The 19,984-nt window shown below is 50.0% G+C and overlaps 6 protein-coding genes and 1 non-coding gene across 7 annotated transcripts; 5 read left to right on the plus strand and 2 right to left on the minus strand.

The window, feature by feature from the left end:
- Window positions 1–328: 328 nt before the first annotated feature.
- LOZ57_002570 (uncharacterized protein) lies at window positions 329–2,466 on the plus strand (the record flags this gene model as incomplete). The annotated part of the gene is made up of 6 exons (XM_049251637.1): window positions 329–583; window positions 693–726; window positions 783–942; window positions 1,018–1,594; window positions 1,650–1,810; window positions 1,884–2,466. 6 exons carry the CDS (start codon window positions 329–331, stop codon window positions 2,464–2,466), a joined length of 1,770 nt encoding a protein of 589 aa, XP_049109442.1.
- A 271-nt stretch (window positions 2,467–2,737) lies between these two features.
- LOZ57_002571 lies at window positions 2,738–2,811 on the minus strand. Its single transcript has one exon. It is a non-coding gene; the product is annotated as a tRNA-Val (tRNA).
- Window positions 2,812–3,070: 259 nt separating this feature from the next.
- LOZ57_002572 (uncharacterized protein) lies at window positions 3,071–4,384 on the minus strand (the record flags this gene model as incomplete). The annotated part of the gene is made up of 3 exons (XM_049251638.1): window positions 3,071–3,392; window positions 3,443–3,870; window positions 3,932–4,384. The coding sequence occupies 3 exons, from the start codon at window positions 4,382–4,384 to the stop codon at window positions 3,071–3,073; spliced, it is 1,203 nt and encodes a 400-aa protein (XP_049109443.1).
- Window positions 4,385–5,117: 733 nt separating this feature from the next.
- Window positions 5,118–5,924, plus strand: MBD5_1 (Methyl-CpG-binding domain protein 5; the record flags this gene model as incomplete). The annotated part of the gene is made up of 1 exon (XM_049251639.1): window positions 5,118–5,924. The coding sequence occupies one exon, from the start codon at window positions 5,118–5,120 to the stop codon at window positions 5,922–5,924; it is 807 nt and encodes a 268-aa protein (XP_049109444.1).
- A 656-nt stretch (window positions 5,925–6,580) lies between these two features.
- Window positions 6,581–9,199, plus strand: MBD5_2 (Methyl-CpG-binding domain protein 5; the record flags this gene model as incomplete). The annotated part of the gene is made up of 1 exon (XM_049251640.1): window positions 6,581–9,199. The coding sequence occupies one exon, from the start codon at window positions 6,581–6,583 to the stop codon at window positions 9,197–9,199; it is 2,619 nt and encodes an 872-aa protein (XP_049109445.1).
- Window positions 9,200–12,999: 3,800 nt separating this feature from the next.
- Window positions 13,000–14,387, plus strand: LOZ57_002575 (uncharacterized protein; the record flags this gene model as incomplete). Its single annotated transcript, XM_049251641.1, has 2 exons — window positions 13,000–13,581; window positions 13,635–14,387. The coding sequence occupies 2 exons, from the start codon at window positions 13,000–13,002 to the stop codon at window positions 14,385–14,387; spliced, it is 1,335 nt and encodes a 444-aa protein (XP_049109446.1).
- Window positions 14,388–17,922: 3,535 nt separating this feature from the next.
- LOZ57_002576 (uncharacterized protein) lies at window positions 17,923–19,815 on the plus strand (the record flags this gene model as incomplete). The annotated part of the gene is made up of 6 exons (XM_049251642.1): window positions 17,923–17,938; window positions 18,006–18,282; window positions 18,341–18,797; window positions 18,858–19,161; window positions 19,213–19,481; window positions 19,561–19,815. The coding sequence occupies 6 exons, from the start codon at window positions 17,923–17,925 to the stop codon at window positions 19,813–19,815; spliced, it is 1,578 nt and encodes a 525-aa protein (XP_049109447.1).
- Window positions 19,816–19,984: the final 169 nt, after the last annotated feature.

Genomic DNA, 19,984 nt, shown 5'->3' on the forward strand with positions numbered 1-19,984 from the left:
ATCTCCGCACAAGACTCTTGCTTTCTCTCCGTGGCTTGGCCTGGGATCAAGGCCTTTTTGCTCCATCGCCTAGCCGGACTAGCAGCTGTTTTTGCCAGTTCTGTTCGTGTGCTAGTTCCGCTGCTTAATTTAATAATAATACCGCCAAACAATCCTTCCTGGGACCTCGCGGGAGCCAGGATTAGCACGCCCCCGCTGCTGCACGGAATTGGGCGCTTGGGAAAGCCCGGTGTCGGCTTTGTGCTTCCGTGCTAATATTTATTCCAGTGGTTCCGCCGCTGTGATCGGAGGGTTTTTCTTTTTTAGAATGCTGCACGGCGTCTTCGTCATGGTGTCCCCGGCTGTTTTCCTCCTTGTCGTTGGCTTTTATCTCCTTTCTGCTATTCCTAACTTTTCTGGCGCATCGCCCTTAAGATGGGATTCCCGGCATGCCGATGATGGGGCTGGAAGGCCCGGCGTGGCCCAGGAACCAGATGGCTGGGCAAAGCACGACGCGCGTGTGGGCGCTGTGGCTAGTGAAAGCTCCATATGCAGCGAGATTGGGACAAACATGCTGAAACTGGGTGGTAATTCCGCTGATGCTGTGAGTGATCTTTTCGCAACGGGGCTTCGAGTTCTGGCCTCGTTCGCGAGTTTTGGCAGATATATGGAATGTCACAGTTGTGCTGATTCGACCATGCTTGCTGTGTTAGATGGTAGCCACCGTCTTTTGTGTCGGTGTAGTTGGTATGTCATTCAAGCATATTTGGCGCCTGAAAACCGGGGTTAAGTGCGTCTTGTAGGAATGTATCACAGCGGCATTGGCGGCGGCGGATTCATGCTTATTCGGGCACCAAACAATACCTATGAATTCGTCGATTTCCGTGAAACCGCGCCTGCTGCGGCATTTCAGGACATGTATACCAACAACACGGACGCCTCCATGCTATCCGGCCTAGCGAGGTATGATGCGCCTTATGACTGATCCTGACGTATCCTGTCAAGCTTGTTGTTGACCGATGGACTGTTCTCTTCTAGTGGCGTGCCGGGTGAGCTGAGAGGGCTCGAGTATTTGCATAAGAAATATGGGTTTCTTTCGTGGCGCACGGTGATGAAGCCCGCTATCAGTCTTGCGCGATGTGGCTTTCCGGTCACTCAAGACCTGGTGCATTACATGAAGGCAGGGACCAAAGCAAGGGATTTCCTAACACAAGATCCGACTTGGGCGCTCGACTTCGCTCCCAACGGGACCCGCCTTGGGCTTGGGGATACGATTACGCGCAAACGATATGCCAACACTCTAGAAACGATCTCGAAGCATGGCGCCGATGCGTTTTATACGGGGTCCATTGCGGCGACTACGATCAAAGCTCTCCAGGCAAACAACGGCACCATGACTCTGGACGACCTGAAAAATTATAAGCTTGTTATTAGAAAGACCGCGCAAATTGATTATAGGGGCTACAAGATCACGACTGCGACCGCTCCATCCAGTGGACCTATAATCTTGAGCGCTTTGAACATTCTGGAAGGTTATGGCGATTTCTTCGCCCCAAATAATGTCAATTTGAGCACTCACCGTTACAACGAAGCTATGAGATATGCCTATGGCCAAGTGAGTTCCGGTAGTCGCCTTGCTTAATTACATTACGTCGCTGACAAGGATGTAGCGGACACACTTTGGAGACCCGCTGTTTGTGCAAGGTCTGGATCAATATCAAGACAAGATCCTCAACAAATCGCTCGCTTTTAAGCTCCGGGCCAATATATCGGATGCAAGGACTCAGAATATTTCGGTCTATGACCCCTCTGGGTTCGAAAGTCTTGAAACGTACGTACACTCGGGGCTCCAAAGAAAACACTAAAAATATCCAAAATGCCTCTAACATATTTATTCAATATAGCCCTGGAACATCTCAAATGTCTGCAGTCGACCGGTCCGGCCTCGCGATTTCCTTGACAACAACTGTTAATTTGTATTTCGGCAGCAAATTCATGATCCCGGAAACTGGTATTATCATGAATAACGAAATGAACGACTTCTCTATCCCCGGTTCAGACAACGCTTTCGGCTTTCGCCCTTCGCCGTCCAATTATATCCGCCCTGGAAAGCGTCCGCTCTCATCTATGTCACCAACCATAGTCACCCATCCTAATGGCACGGTATATTTTATTACCGGTGCTGCTGGTGGATCTCGCATCATCACCTCTACTCTGCAGAGTATTGTTAGCGTCCTTGATCGAAACATGACGGCTCCACAGGCCCTCGCTGCGCCGCGTTTGCATGACCAGCTGGTCCCCAACGTATCCGAACTTGAGGACTCTTTTGACAAGGGCGTCATTGAATTTTTGAAGAGTCGTGGACATGTTGTCAAACTTGTCGAACGGGCGGCAAGCTCGGTACAGTCCATTAGAGTCCTGCCGAACGGTACTTTCGAAGCGGCAGGAGAGCCGCGACAGGCCAATTCCGGCGGTATAGCGATATAGAAAGATCACATATACTGAGCATTATACCTGTTGGTTTCCTCTTATCAGCATTACGTGATCATGATCATGATTATTTCCATATAATGAAGGTTTTCTAGTCCCATACCTGACGAGACATGTATATAGTTATGGTTTTGGACTGTATAGTTAATCTTGACGTCCACAGCATTAGATAATAGAAAGTTTAAAAATGTTTCACAGTCATCCTACAAGAAATTTTGAAGGTCACTTACCTCTTCCTAACAGCTGAAGATACAAAAAATAAATCGTCTGACCAAGCTGAGACTCGAACTCAGGACCTTTTCGGTGTTAACGAAACGTGATAACCAACTACACCACTCGGCCGGGCTTACGAAACTCCGGGCCTTTTAATATTATCACAAACCGCATTGGGGGTCCCTGATGTCCTCAAATAAACGACCACTAAGCACTATTGTGCATAAGGATAAAAGAAAAAGGATATTAATTACGGAATTAAGTTATGTCCAGAAATATAGCATTTAAGTGCCTTCGCAGTTATCATAGGAGTCATGGCAATTTGGATATAGGTAAAAAAAACAATCCCAAAGGAACAACATTCGTGTTCCTACCATTAAAGTCAAAATTATATATTCAACAGAGCAGCACCAAGTGCCACAGCCGCTGCCATATGTGCGTTGGCGGTCTCTAAAGCTGCAGCAACACCCTTTGTTGGCGAAGCGGTTGTGGTTGTGGTTCCCCCTGTTCCACCTCCACCTCCACCTCCGCCGCCGCCGCCGCCGCCGGTGCCAACGGATTTAGATGGTTCTATAGACCCGGTGGAAGTTGGGCTCGGCTGTCCACTGGTTAATGAGTCAACCTGGGAAGAGGATGCACCGGCGAAGGCAATAGGCTGGTCGTTGGCTTTGGGGTCTGGCTTGATATCCGGGTTCTCTGGGTTTAGAACACTAAGAGAGAATTAGCCGCTTTGGTCTACTAACTAAAATGATGGACATACTCTGATATAATATGGAGAACTCCGTTGTTTGTTAGGAGATCCGACGATAGAACCTTAGCGGAATTCACAAATGCGGTGCCATTGACCACGGTCAGGTGGAGATCTTTTCCTGCCTCGGTCGGCAAGGTCTCATTCTTCATTTCTGTCGAGTAGATAACATTTCCTTGGACAACGTGATATTGTGCAATACGGCCAAGATTCTGGGTCGAAATGTTCGAGAAGACAGAGCCAACTCGAACAAATCCTTCATCGTTCGGGGCAAACACAGTGACGTCCTTTGCGCCATTCACATCATCAGAGACACTGCCGTTTGTTACAGCGCCAGTGAAGGCACGCAGGTTGGCAAAAGTTGCAGTCGTTGTAACGGACTGAGGGAGCGTTAAAACTCCATTGATAACATGGACCACTCCATTGTCGAACGAGCGGGTCTATAGCAATGATCGTCAGGGGCAATATTTAAATAATTTGGCACATATGACAATTCCATACCTGGTTTACGAATTGGACGTCGTCGTTAAGTCCAGTAATGCAATGAATGGAATTATCACGTCGAGAAATGCGAACGACTTGGCCGTTAGAGACATTGGCAAACGTGGAATCGTCCAAAAGGGTGGGGATAAATTGGTCATTATTCTTGAAGTTGCTCTCGTTATATACTCCCTTAAGAACATGATACTTAAGGATCCCTGTGATTAGAGACGAATTCCCTAAGGGCGCAGATCCATTTGATTGAGTGCCAACCAAATCGTTAAACGCATCATTATTAGGTGCAAGAACTGTAATATTTTTAGGGGTGTCGAACGCAGATTGAAGCGAGGAATTTTGCGAAATGAAAGCCGCCATATTGGATAGCTCGGGAATATCTGAAATTGTCTCAGAGAAATTGAGAGCTAAACCCTCGCTAGCGAAGGTGGCCGCAGCCACGACATGTCTGAGCTTCATTTTGATAAGATTTTAAAGCATACGAGGGAATAGGTGGTTTAACAAAACACATGAATGAAAGGAAGATGTAGGATGATCTCGAAGAAAAGGCGACTTTCTATTTCTAAGATCCTAAGAAACAGCTATGAGGTCATGTAAGACGTCTGGACAAGGCGAGCTGGTCTGATCAAAAATTTGAGCTTGTTTGGCAACCAAAAAAACGATCAGAGGCGATCCAAATATTGCCTCAAGGAAGTATTGTACGCGTAGATATGTGGAGCACATATATACACAGTACTACAAAACGTCCAGGAGAGTAAGCACCCCAGGAAGAAGGCATCATACAGATAGCTTGGTCTAGTTCTAGCACTTAATTCCATTGGTATCATCTGGCAAAAAAGAGAAATGAGAGGCCATTATCCTAAGAAGCATCTCTGGCATTGAACATAGAACACGCCCTGTACATGCATGTGCATGTGTGTTACGTAAGTACGATAACGGGCGATATCGAGACATAATAAACAACTTGCACTTGAGTTTGGACAAACAGGTTATGCGTAGCGAGGGTGAACCAACACACTAGAGCTTCGAGCGTGCCGAAGTTGAAATTCGGTTGGAGATGACGTGGAGGCGCGGAGATAAGCTTTCCAATCCCCGAGTCACGTGTGTCGCTTTTTCCGACGCCAAAACGAGCTTGTGAGAGAGGAGAGCAAAGTTTGCTTTTGAATGAAAAGCAGCACGCCCCAGAGCGCTGATGGCCAAAGGCCGTACCAAGTCGCCCTACTTTCCCCAGAAGAGGACTGACCAAGCTTCATGCCTCCCCTTCCCGCCTCTCGCGGCGCCGTCGTTCGGTTTGATCCAGGAGATCCTGGCACATGACCCCTTTCGCCTACTCATCGCAACGATCTTCCTCAATCGTACCAGGGGAGAGGTGGCCATTCCAGTGCTGCACGCTGTTTTCGAGAAATATCCTACGGTGAGCTCGCTGGCCAGCGCAGATGTCGATGAACTTGTGTCGATGATACGGAAACTGGGGTTCCAAAACGCTCGTGCGAATAAATGCATTGGAATCGCACAGCTGTGGCTGGCATCTCCGCCAATAAAGGGAAGACGCTTCCGGAAGTTGCATTACCCGAATAAATCTGATGGCTTGGATATAAAGCCCGGGGAGTGCGTTGACGATCATGACGACCGTGTTGCTTGGGAAGTCGCCCATTTTCATGGTATTGGTGCTTACGCGATTGACAGCTGGAGAATATTTTGCCGCGATGTACTCCGCGGCGAGGCATCGGACTGGAACGGGGGAGGGTCCGACGATGGCTTCGTGCCGGAGTGGAAGTCTGTGCAGCCGAAGGATAAGGAGCTTCGAGCGTTTCTGACTTGGATGTGGCTGAAGGAAGGCTGGGCTTGGAATGCGGAGACTGGGGAGAAAACGCGCGCGACCAAAAGCATCCGGCGGATGGCTCGCCGGGGTGGCCTCGTTGTCGAGAAGAACGGCAGTTGGATATTAGAAGAGGTCGCCCTCGCCACGAAGTCTCCAGCACTTGCGGCCTCCCAGTAGCGATTTTGGAGAGAAGCATAACATCTCTTGGTTATCTGCTTGCCATATACTCATATTTTGATCCTAGACGTTGGATCTTGTCAGGATTGGCGGGACTAGACAGCGGATATAGTATTCGTATTAAGGCCATTATTCTTATATTTCCGGCCAGCCTCAGCGTTGTGGACCCGTAAACGGCGAGGAGCAACAATACAGTTAAGCTCTGTGGAGGGTCTTGGAGCGTGGGCGAAGGGAAGCGCCGACAGGCGTCAGCTCAACGTCTTCGCGGCGGTCAAGCATAGTCAGATACTAGACGACGGCCGGCATGGGCGCGCAAACCGCCCAGCGAGCGTCGTGGCGGATGGCGTCAGGCCGCCGATGTGTATGGCTGCGATTGGAGGGCGAAGCGTCGCCGTCTCGCCCGCCAACCTCAACGCCGCACGCGCGCGCTCGCCCGCTCCCTCTCGCTTCACCACCAGCGTCGTCCTGCGTCAATCTCGCCCACAGCCGCTGCCCGCCCGCCCAACCACGCCCACCGGCCCTGCGTTGACGAGACCTGATGCCTGGCACCTGTGCCGACCCGTTGCGTGTGGCTGGATGTCTTGGAGGCCGCTGGGCCAACTAGCACCGCCCAAAGATCTGTCGCGCCACGCCATTCAATCCTTCGCTGCTCCGCTATGTTGCCCACAGCCAAACACCCAACCTCAAGCCGCCTTCGCGACCGCTCCCTCCCTCGATCCCACGCCAGCGACTGCGACGACAACGAGACGCCCGCCGCCAGCACTGCCAGTCGCTCCAAGATCAAGGCACGCCGCCGACGCTCGTCCCACGGTACCGCCAGACGTGCCTCTGCCGCCTCCGTAAAGCATAGAGTTCGCCGGCCCGATACCGCCCACCGCTCGTCCACCTCGAGTTTGCGGAAGGACGAGAGCTCGATGCCAGGCGTCGATGCCAGTTACGCTGCGTCTCTGCTGAGCTCCAGGGCCGGCAGGCCGTACCCCGCCTTCTCGAAGAGCCACTGCAAAGAGGCGGTGGGAAGCCGGGAAAATGTCGACGCCGGCATCAACATCCTGACGCCCGAGCCCACAGACATCGCCGGTGAAAAGACGACGGATGACCGGCCCTCGAGCCGGAACAAGAACAATCAAGCCAAACGCCAGAGCACCGCCACCAATGCCACCCGTCCTCCCAGCCCGCCCTTAACAAATGACGAGAATCAGCCTTCCCGAAGAAGCACCCCCAGCGTGCGGATAGCGGATGTGAAAGGAGCTGCTAAGGCTGGAGACGACACCAAGAAGCCAAAGAGCCGGCCGCACAGCACGAGATCGTCGTCAAGTTTGAAACGAGTCTCCTCCGAGCACGCTCGAAAAAATGGTGAAGCGATACCGCGACCCAGTACGCCGTCATCGAAGTTTAAGATCTTCGACGCCTTTCAGCTTTCACACCGATCCCCCGCAGCGTCGTTAAAACAAAAACAGCAGGCAAAGGATGACAAGTCCAAACGCTCCAGCAAAGCCAGGAATAGCATGTCATCCACATCCTCTGTATCGGATGATGCAACTGTTTTGGGGCCCAAGCATAGCTCGATGACTTCTCATCAGAAAACCTCATCCTCACTGCGAAGTAAGAAGTCTACCGGGAGGCCTGGGACTTCCGCGGGTGGAAATTCATCTCCTCCAAATGTTCCGCCATTCAATGAACGCGAGATCACCCCAGTTGCGAGTGTAATCCATCCACCGCCTCCACCAACTCATGACGCATCGCTGACAGCACCGAAGGTTGACTATCTTTTACAAACTGGAGGGCTGCATTATACAGTACCACGAAATTTCCTGAGCGCCTCCGGCTCGCCAAACGTCGCTCAACAATCTGTTGATCCAGTAGCTGTTGGAGCCAGACTTTTCGAGCCATTTTCGAGACTGCTGGATGATTACGGGGCTGTATTGTCCAAACGCGGCTCGCTTGCTGTTGCTACTGGGTACAGATCTGTTGCTAGACGCTTATTGGATAGGCTAGAGGCAGTCTTTGCTCGGGACATCTCACAAGAGGTATGCGAGTGTGTCATGTGCGCTGAAACTGATCTTCCAGATGAGGGTGGTGGTGTTAGTTGGGGTGAAGTACTGGAACTTGTCTCTGGCCGTAGCGAACTACCTCCTTGGCCACCATTTCAGATCCATACTGAACCGGATTCGGCTGATATAGGCGGACCAGCACACGTCCCCATGCAGAAACTCGACATCGACGTTCCCAATGCTCTAAGAGAGCACTATATTCAGCAATCGCGCAAGACGAAGCAAGCGGTGGATGACTGGCTTTCTCGTCAAGCCCAAGATACAGCCAGTGCGCCCGAAATGATCGACGACGAGACACTAGCCTTCGCGATGTTGACCTACTTGAACCCAGAGCAAAGAGAACTATTCAGCAAATTCCTAGAACTTCCTAATTCACCTCCCCTTTCGAAATCAACTACCGCGAACCCTCGGGCAAGGCCTGAAGCTCTAGTCCTTGGTGGCGTCGCAATACAGCGCCTTTATCGTCTTACTTCGGAGCCTAGAGATCCTGACACGGCGCTTTACATGGTCAATAACCCTAGTATGCATCACGTTTTAGCTACACTTTCTGCTATAAGCAATGACGAATGGGATATTCTCATCTCAGGGCGTTTCGATGGTTTCCTTCGCAGTGGAGCTGAGGACCATCTTCCCCAGAGCTCCATGCCAGCCGCTTCGTGGAATGGTAAACGCGGTATGCCCCGAGGAGTTAACGGCAGTGGTATGTACCCAGCTAGCCAGCTGTATGGTCGTCGTCATGGGGCTGCTTCATTTGGTGCTCCAATTTCCGTAGACGAGGAAAATGAAATTGCCGCATTAGCGGAAATTGAACGAAATATTTACGTGGGCATGGAAGCTCTTGAGGACGCATTCGAGGCTCTGCATTACAAAGCGGAGAGTATTCGTACCATCCTGCGCGAACGGAATGCTGGTCTAACAGTCGCTAATCAAGCACGACGTGGAGGCCTTGGCTCCTTGGGCTCCGCAAACGGAGCTGCCAATTCGGGTTTCTCCAACCTGGCGGGAACGAATGATTGTGAAACAGATGATGGAATCGACGACACTTTATCATCTATAGCCCCATCAGAATCTGCAAGTAATATCAGTTCAAGCCGGAGACGCCGACCGAAGAGACGTACCGAGAGACGCACACCATCAGTTGTTGGTGAGGAAAATGAGGATGAAGTGCACTATTTGAACATTCCAAAAAGAATTAGTACGACAAACTCAGGACGGAGGAGATGACGACGACGAAGCGCCATAGCCTGATCTTCGCCTTCCACTACCCTTGCTCACTTAACTTCTTCACTTATTCTGCTTCAAATATCATTGGAATTGGGGTCACGTCATATCAAACCCTAAATTAGCAAAAAATTATGAGAAACGACGGAATTATGATACCATCCAAAGCCTGAAAGCGACTGTGATTTTGCCTTGCCCTTTTTTTTTATTCTTTTAAACCAGAGTATTTGATGTTCTTGCATTTAGCTATGGCTGCCTTTTGAATTCCCGCTATCCCAGCAACCCCCCTCTTGCTTCACCTAAATGGCATGCAAATAACGGACCTGCTTGGGAGCCGACTACGGTCCGGTAATCTATACAATGTACAGAGCCCGACGAGATGGTAAATAGCTCAATCTCCCATTTGTACCCATTAATTAGGAATATCCCGTTCAGCTTTTATACTTCTGAAATGTATTTTCCTAGTACTTTTGATTCAGAATAGTGGCCATAGCATACTCCAAACCAGTTGGTTCAATAATACATACTAGGCATGAAATTGAAAGCTAGGTATTATTTTTGGACGGTCTTCCTATCCTCTTTTATGATGATAATAGTAGTGGTTCAAGTTGATAACAAACACATTCTTTAGCCTAGTGTTCATGGGGCTTAGTCAAATGGAGATAGGACAATATGAATGGCACTCGTACGGAGTAGGGAGTGGGCAGTGTTGCTTAATGGGGAGGAAAGTACGGAGTAATCAACCAACGAGAAAGAACAGAAAATACACGGCAATGAGTATTACTTAGATAAGGAGAGTCAGGATGCCAACCTCGTGCCGTCCAAGACATGACCAAAACTCTTGGTCAAACCCCCCAATTCCAATTCGAACGTCATTGGTAATCTGCCTTCATTGCATCTGGCATTGCGTGCTCCTTTAATCCGGCCACGTTTGATAGGACTCATGCAGCTCCACGAAGAGTTTAAGGCTCCAGACGATAGAGTAAGTCGTAAACACACGATCAGAGCGCTCCACTAATTTTCGCTTCTTGACGTAAATCAGGTCCGTTCCGTTATCCATCAACGTCATCTTTGTTGTTCCCGGTCTGATCGTTCACACAAGGCTTGACATTGTCTGAATATGCCGTTCGCTGTCTGGTATGATCTTCGTAGCCCCGGCATGGCAAACCATTTCCAAGGGGTCGATCATCCCGTTAATGGGGATTGTTATTTTATTTCTCAAATGCTCCGCAACTTGAGCCAGCTGTTCGGAGTTCTCTGTACTCCGTATCAAACTGTTAAATAATTAGATGTCCCACCGGTGATGAAGAAGGATGGGGGCCCTGGCTATTCTCCGTTGAGATCCACCTCATAGGCCAGTTATATTTGGCTGCCTTATCGTTGTTGAGACAGGTGGAGAGACCGAACCCTGTCGTTGACGTGATCTGAGCGTTAGCTATTCTGAGCATTCGATTATCAGCTGGTTAGTTAGCTAGGCGGAAGAGGCAAAAAATCGAGGCAGAAGGTATGTGTTCTACCAAACTCCTTGCATTCTAGTATCCCACATGGAGCCTAAGAAATTTGATCTACGATTGAAAACGCTCACTTGGTAGCGGGCAAATTTGCCAATGCTGCCGAGGGTTTTTGTTTTTTTGCTGTAGACACTTGGCCGCAGTCAGAGCTGAAGAAGAGATGATAGCGATGAGAGATGAAGGATGCGAAACAGCGAGGCCACGCCATCCTAGCCAACTGACTAACTAGCTAGCCGAGCGGCCCGCCCGAAAGAAAACGCTTGGACTGGTGGCCGGCCTCGCTGTTCCACTTGTTTGGCCGGTTGGTTCAGAAAGAGTTTAAGGCTCCTTCATTATTTGAAACGCGGAGAAGCCTCATGCGCAAACGACCGGCGCGGCTCATGGGCTTTGCCCCAGCGTACTCCGTAGGATCGCCAGCGAGAGCATGCCGGCGAACACTCGGGCCTGCATCTTCGGCCTGCCATCGAATGAGGCAGCATGTTTCGCGATGAGAAGGTTGGCGAATCTGGGGAAGCCCTGCAGCTGCCCGTGTGCTCAGACGGGACTTGGCTACATTCTTATTGCGCGGCCCTGGACAATAATACTAATCAGCAAGGTTGCGAGTGAGTCAGTTTAGGAGTGGGTTAAACTAACTAGCCGACGAAGTAACTATGGCTGCTGATCCAGACTGCGGCGGCTACCCTGTTCTGCTGGGGCCAGGGGTTGTCGCTTGAGGAGAAAAACGAGGAGAAGCGTTCGAACAACAACGCGACAGTCGCGCGGGCGACTCGATCACCAGCTCTTTGCGACCAACCTCATTCCACCACTGACGGTGATGATCAGCCCTACTCCGTACATGCTCTGCATCCGTGGCTACTTGGCGTCAAGCTTGTTTGCTCGGAGCCCAGCAACTAACTTACTACCCCCAGAGATACATCTTGGGCCGAAGAGCTTTTATCCGCCGGCCAGCCTAGAGCCATCTCCGAGGCGGACTCTTGACAAGATATGGGTCACGGCCAGATCGAACTCTCTCTCTCTTTACTGTTGCTAACTCCTCTCGTCGCTAGTCTCGCTGGGCGGGGCTCATCAAACAAGCGAACTTTCGGTGTCGCATCGCTAGTGTTGCCAAATTAACGAGAGTGTCTTCTGTCAGGTTGGGTTGCAACGCCCGGCAACGCTGGTCTGCTCACAGACACGCGGAGCCCCTTGGCGTCTTCGCGTTTCGTCGAACTACCCTGTTGAGTAGACGGAGAGGACGACTCGGCTGGAGGATCAAACTTGGGCCGCTGGTGGTTATTATTGCGCCTGGGCACACGGCACGCAAGTACACCCTGCGGGCATTGCTGGCCCTACACAGCAGTGACAAACCGCTAGGGCGCTCGTCTTTGATCTACATTACCCATATGCAGGTCATCCGTGACATGGAGATGCGAAACCAAACTGAGATTGCAACAAAGACCGGCTGTATGGAGTACAGAGTACGGGCCTTTCAGTAGTCGAGCGTTTCGGATGCATGCAGCTGTCAAGCAAGACAAGGGTTCCAAAGTAGACTTTGTCAAACAGCATGTGTCGGGAACAGGGGTTCAAAGAGCGAATATCGACCTCCGCTTCAGGGTCTTCACTGGAGCACTCCTTCCAGGCACAAGGATTTCCGCTGCCTACCATGCATGGAGTCCAGAGAGCAGGTCTAGAAGGCGTCGGGCTTCTCCGCTTGGCTGACGCCTGTAGGCATAGTTATACCCCTTGCACGTCTGGATCTGGGAAATTTACTCAAAGCTGACGTTTCTGCATACATTGTGAGTGTCATTTTTTTGAAGAGATCCATAATCGCGGGCTTCAATCCCATCCATCCGGTTACTCAAGCTCTGACATTCCTTCTCGGGAGCTGGCCAGTGCGAAGCAGGAAGGAGGCTGACGGTTCTCCCTTGTTTTATGCTGTACGTGCGTTTAGAACCATCCTGCCAGGTGGAACAGGTAACTAGCTAAAGCCGAAAAGGGGTCTGACTTCGTACATTTTTAGGATCCGCTCGGATATGTTACCACGGAATCTGAAAAAAGCCTAGTTAAGCGTTAAAGGGTTCGCATCTGCGCCTTTGAGGCTTTCTTTTTCACTTCATGTACCTGAGGAAAACGGCTATGCTAAGAATCCTCGACTGTCTACCACCTCAAATACTTCATTGACAAGCACTTGCCCTTTCTCTCTCTTTCTCTCTCTCTCTCTCTCTCTCTCTCTCTCTCTCTCTCTCTCTCTCTCTCTCTCTCTCTCTCTCTTATGTGACTTCAGATGAAACACGCACAAGACAGCATACTATCATGATTCTGCGCGCCGCGCTCCAATTCATCGTTGAGCAGAGGAGCGCGGAAGATGTTCCTTCCATCGGTCCCCGAAGAATCACCCCATTAGTGATTGACCCTCTACCCTCTGCTCACCGCAATGGTCTCATTGCTGTAGCTGTGGCATCTCTGATCTCAGCCCTCACAACCGTGGGATTGTTCATTTTCATCACCCATCGTCTTATTTTTTGGCGCAAATACCACTCCAGCTACATCGGCTACAACCAATACATTATCCTGATCTACAACCTCCTGATCGCGGATCTTCAAGTGGCCCTTGGCTTTCTTCTCTCCTTGCAGTGGGCTGTGCAAAACTCCATCAGCTTCAAAGATGCCACATGCCCAGTTCAAGGCTGGTTGTTGCAAATTGGGGATCCGGCAAGTGGCATATTTGTGCTGGCAATTGCCCTTCATACCTTCTCGATAGTCGTTTTGGGTAAAAAAATGTCACACCCCGTTTTTATCTGTTTCGTAGTGCTGCTTTGGGTATTTTGTCTTCTGTTGGTGCTGATTCCGATATCCATGTATGGGAAAAATACATTCGCTCCGTCAGGCGCTTGGGTATGAGCTCATCTAATATTTTCCCATATGAAGACCGACTGACTGTCTCTTAGTGTTGGATTGATGAGAAATTTGAAGCAGCACGACTTTGGGGCCATTATTTCTGGATATTTTTTGCAGAATTCGGCTCCATCGCTCTCTATTCGGTCTTATTTTTCTATCTTCGGCGCCAGGTATGCTCCGCCCCACTCATGGGACGTGGCCAAAAAGAGAATTTACGTCGTCTCCGCCGGGTGACGGGTTACATGGTACTCTACCCCTTGGCATATATCGTGTTGTCTTTACCATTGGCAGCCGGCCGCATGGCCATGGCTCGCGGCGAAAGGTTAAACGTTGTATATTTTTGCGCGGCGGGCGCTTTGATGTCTAGTTCCGGTCTTGTCGACGTTGCCATGTATGCGTTTACACGTCGGGCCCTACTTCTGGACTCCCAAATCTCCAACGCGGACCGAACATACAGTTCCACCAGATACCAGATCAACAACAATCACATTGCAACGGTCACTGCAGAAAATTCAACGACTCGCGGCTTTGGTGCTCGACCCCATCATTACAACCATCGACACGGCGATTCTGAACATGTACAATCGACGGAGAATATTATTTCCCAGGAACCGGACCACGAAATGCTAGATGGGATGGGCAAGGTGTACCAGCAAACAACAATTGAGATTACCAGTGAGCCGGCGGATAAAAGTGGCCGGAATCGCTCTGGCGGTGGCTCGTTAACTGGTCCGTCGAGCGACTCGGTGAACCCCACAGATCCGATTGCACCGCCAGGGAGGATTTGGATGCGCCCTAAGTAGAGCTTGAGGCTTGTTGATACCCTTGGGCCCTCCAAATGTTGTTTGCTGGAGAACAAATATTGTTTATGAGTTAACTACATAAGTTACGTGTCACAGGCTGCGTTGCACAGGTGTCTGTTGCCTGTAACCGATGAATACAACCGGAACACCGCTTCTTCAAAAGATATTCAGCCTCGGAAAGAGTCCCTACGACGGTCTTGGGCCAAATAGTTTAGCGCACGGAGCTTTACCCATTGCGCTGCAGTGCTTCTTCAGACCGTTAAATATTGTCTCTCGCAATTGACGATCACCGCCCTAAAGCCAAAAAAATTTCTGTCTTCAGAAGAGTTGAGGCGATCTGTCACACACTGTACCACTATATAGCGAGTGCGTTTTTTCTCTTCCTCTCACTCCTCGCCAGAGAGCGCTGCAGTGCGATTATATTGTATTACAAAGTCTTGCAGCGTAAATGAGCGGTCAGTATTCTTCGCCCGAAGTTTTAACAGCCTATTGACCAAGAAAATTTCGCCGTGTAGAAACCATTACATTTATGGAACGGATACGCTGTGATATACAGACGCGTGTGTCGGTGTGTGTCGGTTAACTCGAATTGCAAACAGCATCAGTTGATGGGCGGGAACATACATGCAGGCATCAAGACATTTCGGCGTTGTACCCGACACCTGCCACATGTTCCCATTCGTCAAGAAAAGATGTAATTCATCAGAAGAATAAACAATTTTCTGCTCTGCAGAAAACTAAGAATAGACCAGGCAATGATAGTCCGAATACAGGGAAAAGTATCAACCATGGAGAAGAGGAAGGTGCATACTCCGTACGCGGCTTTATTTTAGGAATCAGCAACTTTAGGTTGGAAATGGGAAGAGATTAGAGGAGATAATATAGCCCAACTTACAACGCGTATCAGACTTTCTCTGAGGGTGATGTTTATGATTTCTAGTTGCAGAAAGTGAAAGAAATAGAGGATGAATGCTATTATACCCGTGCTGCTGGCACATTTTTGAGTCATATTAACAAGATGATGATTTATCTCGATCGCGACCGAATACTTTATCTGATCTATCGGAAAAACCTGAAATTTGCCGTTTCTTCACAGTAATGAAATATATGTTCAACAAAATCGTCAATCTGGAGACTTTGAGTATCATGTAGGTTGGCCTTGGGCAGAGGAAGTCCGCACATGGTCCAAGCAAGGAGTTGATGACTATAATCCGCAATATTTAGCCGGATCGGAAGTCTAGGTGTCTGACATAACATGCCTGGCCGACTCATTGATGCGCAAGGTTAAAGGCGGCAACGAAACCCCAGAGTGTAGGAGCCTTTTGCATCATCCTTGGTACCAATAGCCAACTACCAAACCATCAACAAAGTCCGGACTGAAAGATGAGAAAAACTTGCTTGACGAGTACTATCATCTGTGACTCACCTCGTCAGAGTATATCTTTCGCCCTCCAATCCGCTTTCCTTCCTCACTGCATCCTTCGCACCTACCTGCTTCAAGAACAATTTTATTGCAAGAACACTTCAAACAAAACGGCAAGCGGCATTTGATACCAGTTAAGAGCATCCATGGGGTTTCTTTGTCCGATCCAAGCCACAGCAGCACACAAGGCTTTGCGCAGCATCGGAAGGCACGCGTTGTCACTCTTTACGTGGACCCGGCAAAAGACTCAGAGGCCCATAGGGCTTTACTATTTCTTGAAGAAAAATACCCGAAGAACGGTACGTTTTTTTAGATCTTCTGGCTCAAAGGAAACTGAACAAGTACAGAAGGGTAAATATATCGACTTCTCCAACGTTGAAGAATGGCTTCAAGGACTAGAATCCCCGCCGCCAGCCTTTTATAATGGGTATGAGATCGAGGGCAGCAAAGATGGCTTGACGTGGAGGACACCGAAGTTGCAACACCATTGCGAGGAAGGGACAATGACCCTCTTCAGCGATAGTAGTCTAACCTTTCACCCTTAGGATGAAGCAGCAAGGCCACGGGTAGGATTTGTACAAAGATTAGATTGATATTGTGTCTCGCTCTGCCTCTTGAAACACATTGCGGGAGCGGCGGAAGGTGATGGAAAGCAAATTTGTCATTCTTGCGACACGTTCCTCGGGAAGCCATATCAAAGACAAGGGTGGTGCGTTTCCGGGAGGGTATATTGTTTGGGGCAATATAGATTGTGTATAGGAACGATGGGGATCTCACACTCGCTAGATATTTGGGGTGGAATTGGAGGGAATTTTAGAAGTAGCCGATATAACAAGAAAACATCGACGATCTTGAGTCATTCTGTTTGCAACACCTCTATATCCTAAGATCCGACTTCCAAATCTAGTGTGGCATAGTGAATCGGCTGGTACTGTTAGGGCAATGAACAGTAACTACTCCGTAGGTGGTACATATAGCTAAGCAGCCAAGGGCCGCCAGGCGGGTGCCACACCTCTGGGGGCTGTTATAGGGCACAACTACCCCGCCGGGCTGCCGTGGAGCCGCGGGCCAGCACTGCTGAGTAACTAATTGTGAGCACGGGCTGGCGCGCGGAGAGAGCTGGTTGACTGGCTAAGTCCGGGGTAAAACCAGCGTAGGCGGTGGCTAACTCCGCCAGCGCGCGGCCAGCTTCACGTGCCGACGGTAACGAATACACGTGATCGCGGCTCACGTCAGCAGCGCAATACGAGTCAGCGAGCGTGTGGGCAGCCCGTTTTGGCCAGTCGCCCATACGCCGGCTCCCCGCGCTCCGGCGTGCGGGAGTGCTGGCGGAATGTTCCAGCTGGCGTTCCGAGCGAGCGGGGGGAAGGCTTTGTGCTGGCCGTTGTCGCAGCCACAGACAACCCTAACTAACTAACTAACTAACTAGTTAACTAACTACTAGTTAACCACCCAAACTCAGTCGATCGGTGTGCCGGCTTGTGAGCTGTCATAACTCGCTGGCGCGCAAGAATGGCCGTCTGAGGCCTGCCTGGCTGCTCGATGGCCTGCGCTGCCAGGCGAGGCGAGTTGTCCCAGACCACTGCCACTGCCGCCGTCGCTGGAGAAAGAAAAGACTGCAACATACTCCGTATTGAGATCCTGACCAGCCCGCGCCAGGGCCCGCGAGGACGAAGCTTTCGCTAGGGAACATTCCCGGCGCTTGAATGCAGCCAGCCCTGTTTTTTTATTTTTTTTTATTTTCTCCTTCTTTCTTTCTTTCGGCAATTTCGGCAGTTTGGCGGCCAGGATGCACACCCTATTTTCATCCGTCGTTTGGCTTGCTGCACAAAGTCGGCATCCAGATGTTATTCTGGATGTTATGCACAACCCTGCCTGGCGTCGCTGCTGCCACCCCCCCTCATTCCACTTTCCCTGGCCTTGTCCTTTGCACCCTCCATCCCTTGCTCTGACTGAGATGGCCTTCACGCAGGAGCTGAAATCTGCATAGTTGTTCCTGCCCTCATCATTTGGTACACAACCAACAGACTACCCCCTCCAGGGAGCCTGCAGATCTAGTTAACTTAGTGCCACCAGCAAGCTCCAGAGCTCTGACTGAACAGCCGGCCCGGCATGACTACTGACAGTGGTGTGTTTCTCACGTTATCCTTGGTTCTTTCTCTGTTCATCCAGGCTCACCACAACTTGAATGATAGGGGCTTCCACAGTCGTGGAAAAGAGTGGGATGGAGACGCGCAAGTCCACAAGCAGCCAACCCTTATCAGCATGCGAAAGGGCACGACCCAATGCTGCAGACGACCTCGAGGTTGCTGTCGCGGATGTCGAGGACCAATATCTCAAGGAGGCAGAGCTGGCTCAAGATCCAAATATTGTCGATTGGGACGGCCCCGATGACCCTGAAAATCCACTGAACTGGACTTTCAAGAAGAAGGCCATCATTGTCGGATCCATAGCCATAATCACGTTTATCACGTATGTCGTCATTCCCAATATTTCAAGACTTTTCTGGCAAAGGCTGATGCTATTTCAGGCCCCTCGGGTCATCCATGTTTGCTCCTGGAGTCGCAGAGGTCATGAAAGAATTCAAAAGCCGGAGCCCGGAGCTCGCGTCGTTCGTTGTGTCTGTTTATTTGCTGGGATATGCCTTCGGCCCTCTGATAATTGCCCCGATGTCTGAAATGTATGGTCGGTCGCCCGTCTACCACATTTGCAATATCTTATTTACTATTTTCAACATTGCCTGCGCCGTGGCGCCCAACTTGAACGCCCTTATCGTTTTCCGTTTTCTTGCGGGGTCAGCAGGCTCAGCGCCTTTGACTATTGGTGCTGGGTCAATGGCAGATATGATTAGACAGGAGAAGCGTGGAGCCGCCATGGGAGCCTGGGCACTGGGTCCTCTGCTGGGCCCTGTTATTGGCCCCGTCGCCGGAGGTTATCTCACAGAGGCCAAGGGCTGGAGATGGACGTTCTGGGTTCTTGCGATTGTTGTAAGTCTACCTCAAGATTCCAAAATAGCCCAGATAGCTGTGCCTTATAAATCCTCATAGTCTGGTGCCATAACAATCAACACACTCATCTTTATGAGGGAATCCTACCACCCAACGCTTCTTGCTCGAAAAACTAAAAGGCTCATCAAAGAAACCGGCAATCAGAATCTGAGGTCAGCGCTTGACATGGGCATCAGACCGAAACAACTCTTTCTTCAATCAATCGTTCGACCTACCAAAATGCTTCTTTTCTCGCCCATTGTGTTCCTGTTGTCGTTATATGTTGCTGTTGTGTATGGTTACCTTTACCTCCTCTTCACCACGATCTCTTCCGTCTTTATTCGCACATATCACTTCTCTCAAGGTAAGTGAGATATTCGGCATCTTGAAGGCTCGCGGGCTAATAGATAACAAGGAAACGTCGGGTTATCATTTCTCGGCATTGGGATTGGAAGTGTCTGCGGCCTTGCTATCAGCGCCACAACGTCGGATCGGATTCTTAAACGCCTATCTGTTAAGTCTGGAGAGATGAAGCCGGAATATCGCCTTCCTCCGCTTATTCCTGGGTCTTTTTTCCTGCCTATTGGCCTCTTCTGGTATGGCTGGACAGCAGAACACGGGGCGCACTATATCCTACCTATTATTGGCACTTTCTTTTTTGGAGTTGGGATGATCATCACCTTTGTAAGTTTTCCCTTACAACGTTCCACAACATTTTGTTTGTGTAACAGCTTAGTTAACGTTACTTCGTGGCCCAATGTAGATGTCAATTTCCACTTATCTTGTTGACGCCTACACGCTCCATTCCGCCAGTGCTATGGCCGCAAACACACTTTTCCGTTCCGCCGTCGGTGCGGTTCTACCCCTTGCCGGGATCAGGATGTACAGCACTCTTGGTTTGGGTTGGGGCAATTCTCTTCTCGCTTTTATTGCGCTGGCCTTAACACCGCTTCCGTTTTTCTTCTTCCGATATGGAGAGCGCATACGGACAAGTAAACGTTTCCAGGTGACTTTTTAGCAAAAGCGATTATTACTTACGTATTTTTTCCTCTAATGGCGTACATATGTATATGTTTGTCGTGATCTTTGCATACACCGGCATGTATAGGGACACACATTTTCACCATGACTATATAGACAGGCACGGCATTGTTTCCATAATAATTAAAGCGACATAATTAGCTCAC

Source organism: Ophidiomyces ophidiicola (genome assembly GCF_022830035.1).
Source record: "Ophidiomyces ophidiicola strain CBS 122913 chromosome Unknown scaffold_7, whole genome shotgun sequence".
NCBI classification, from domain to species: Eukaryota; Fungi; Ascomycota; class Eurotiomycetes; order Onygenales; family Onygenaceae; genus Ophidiomyces; species Ophidiomyces ophidiicola.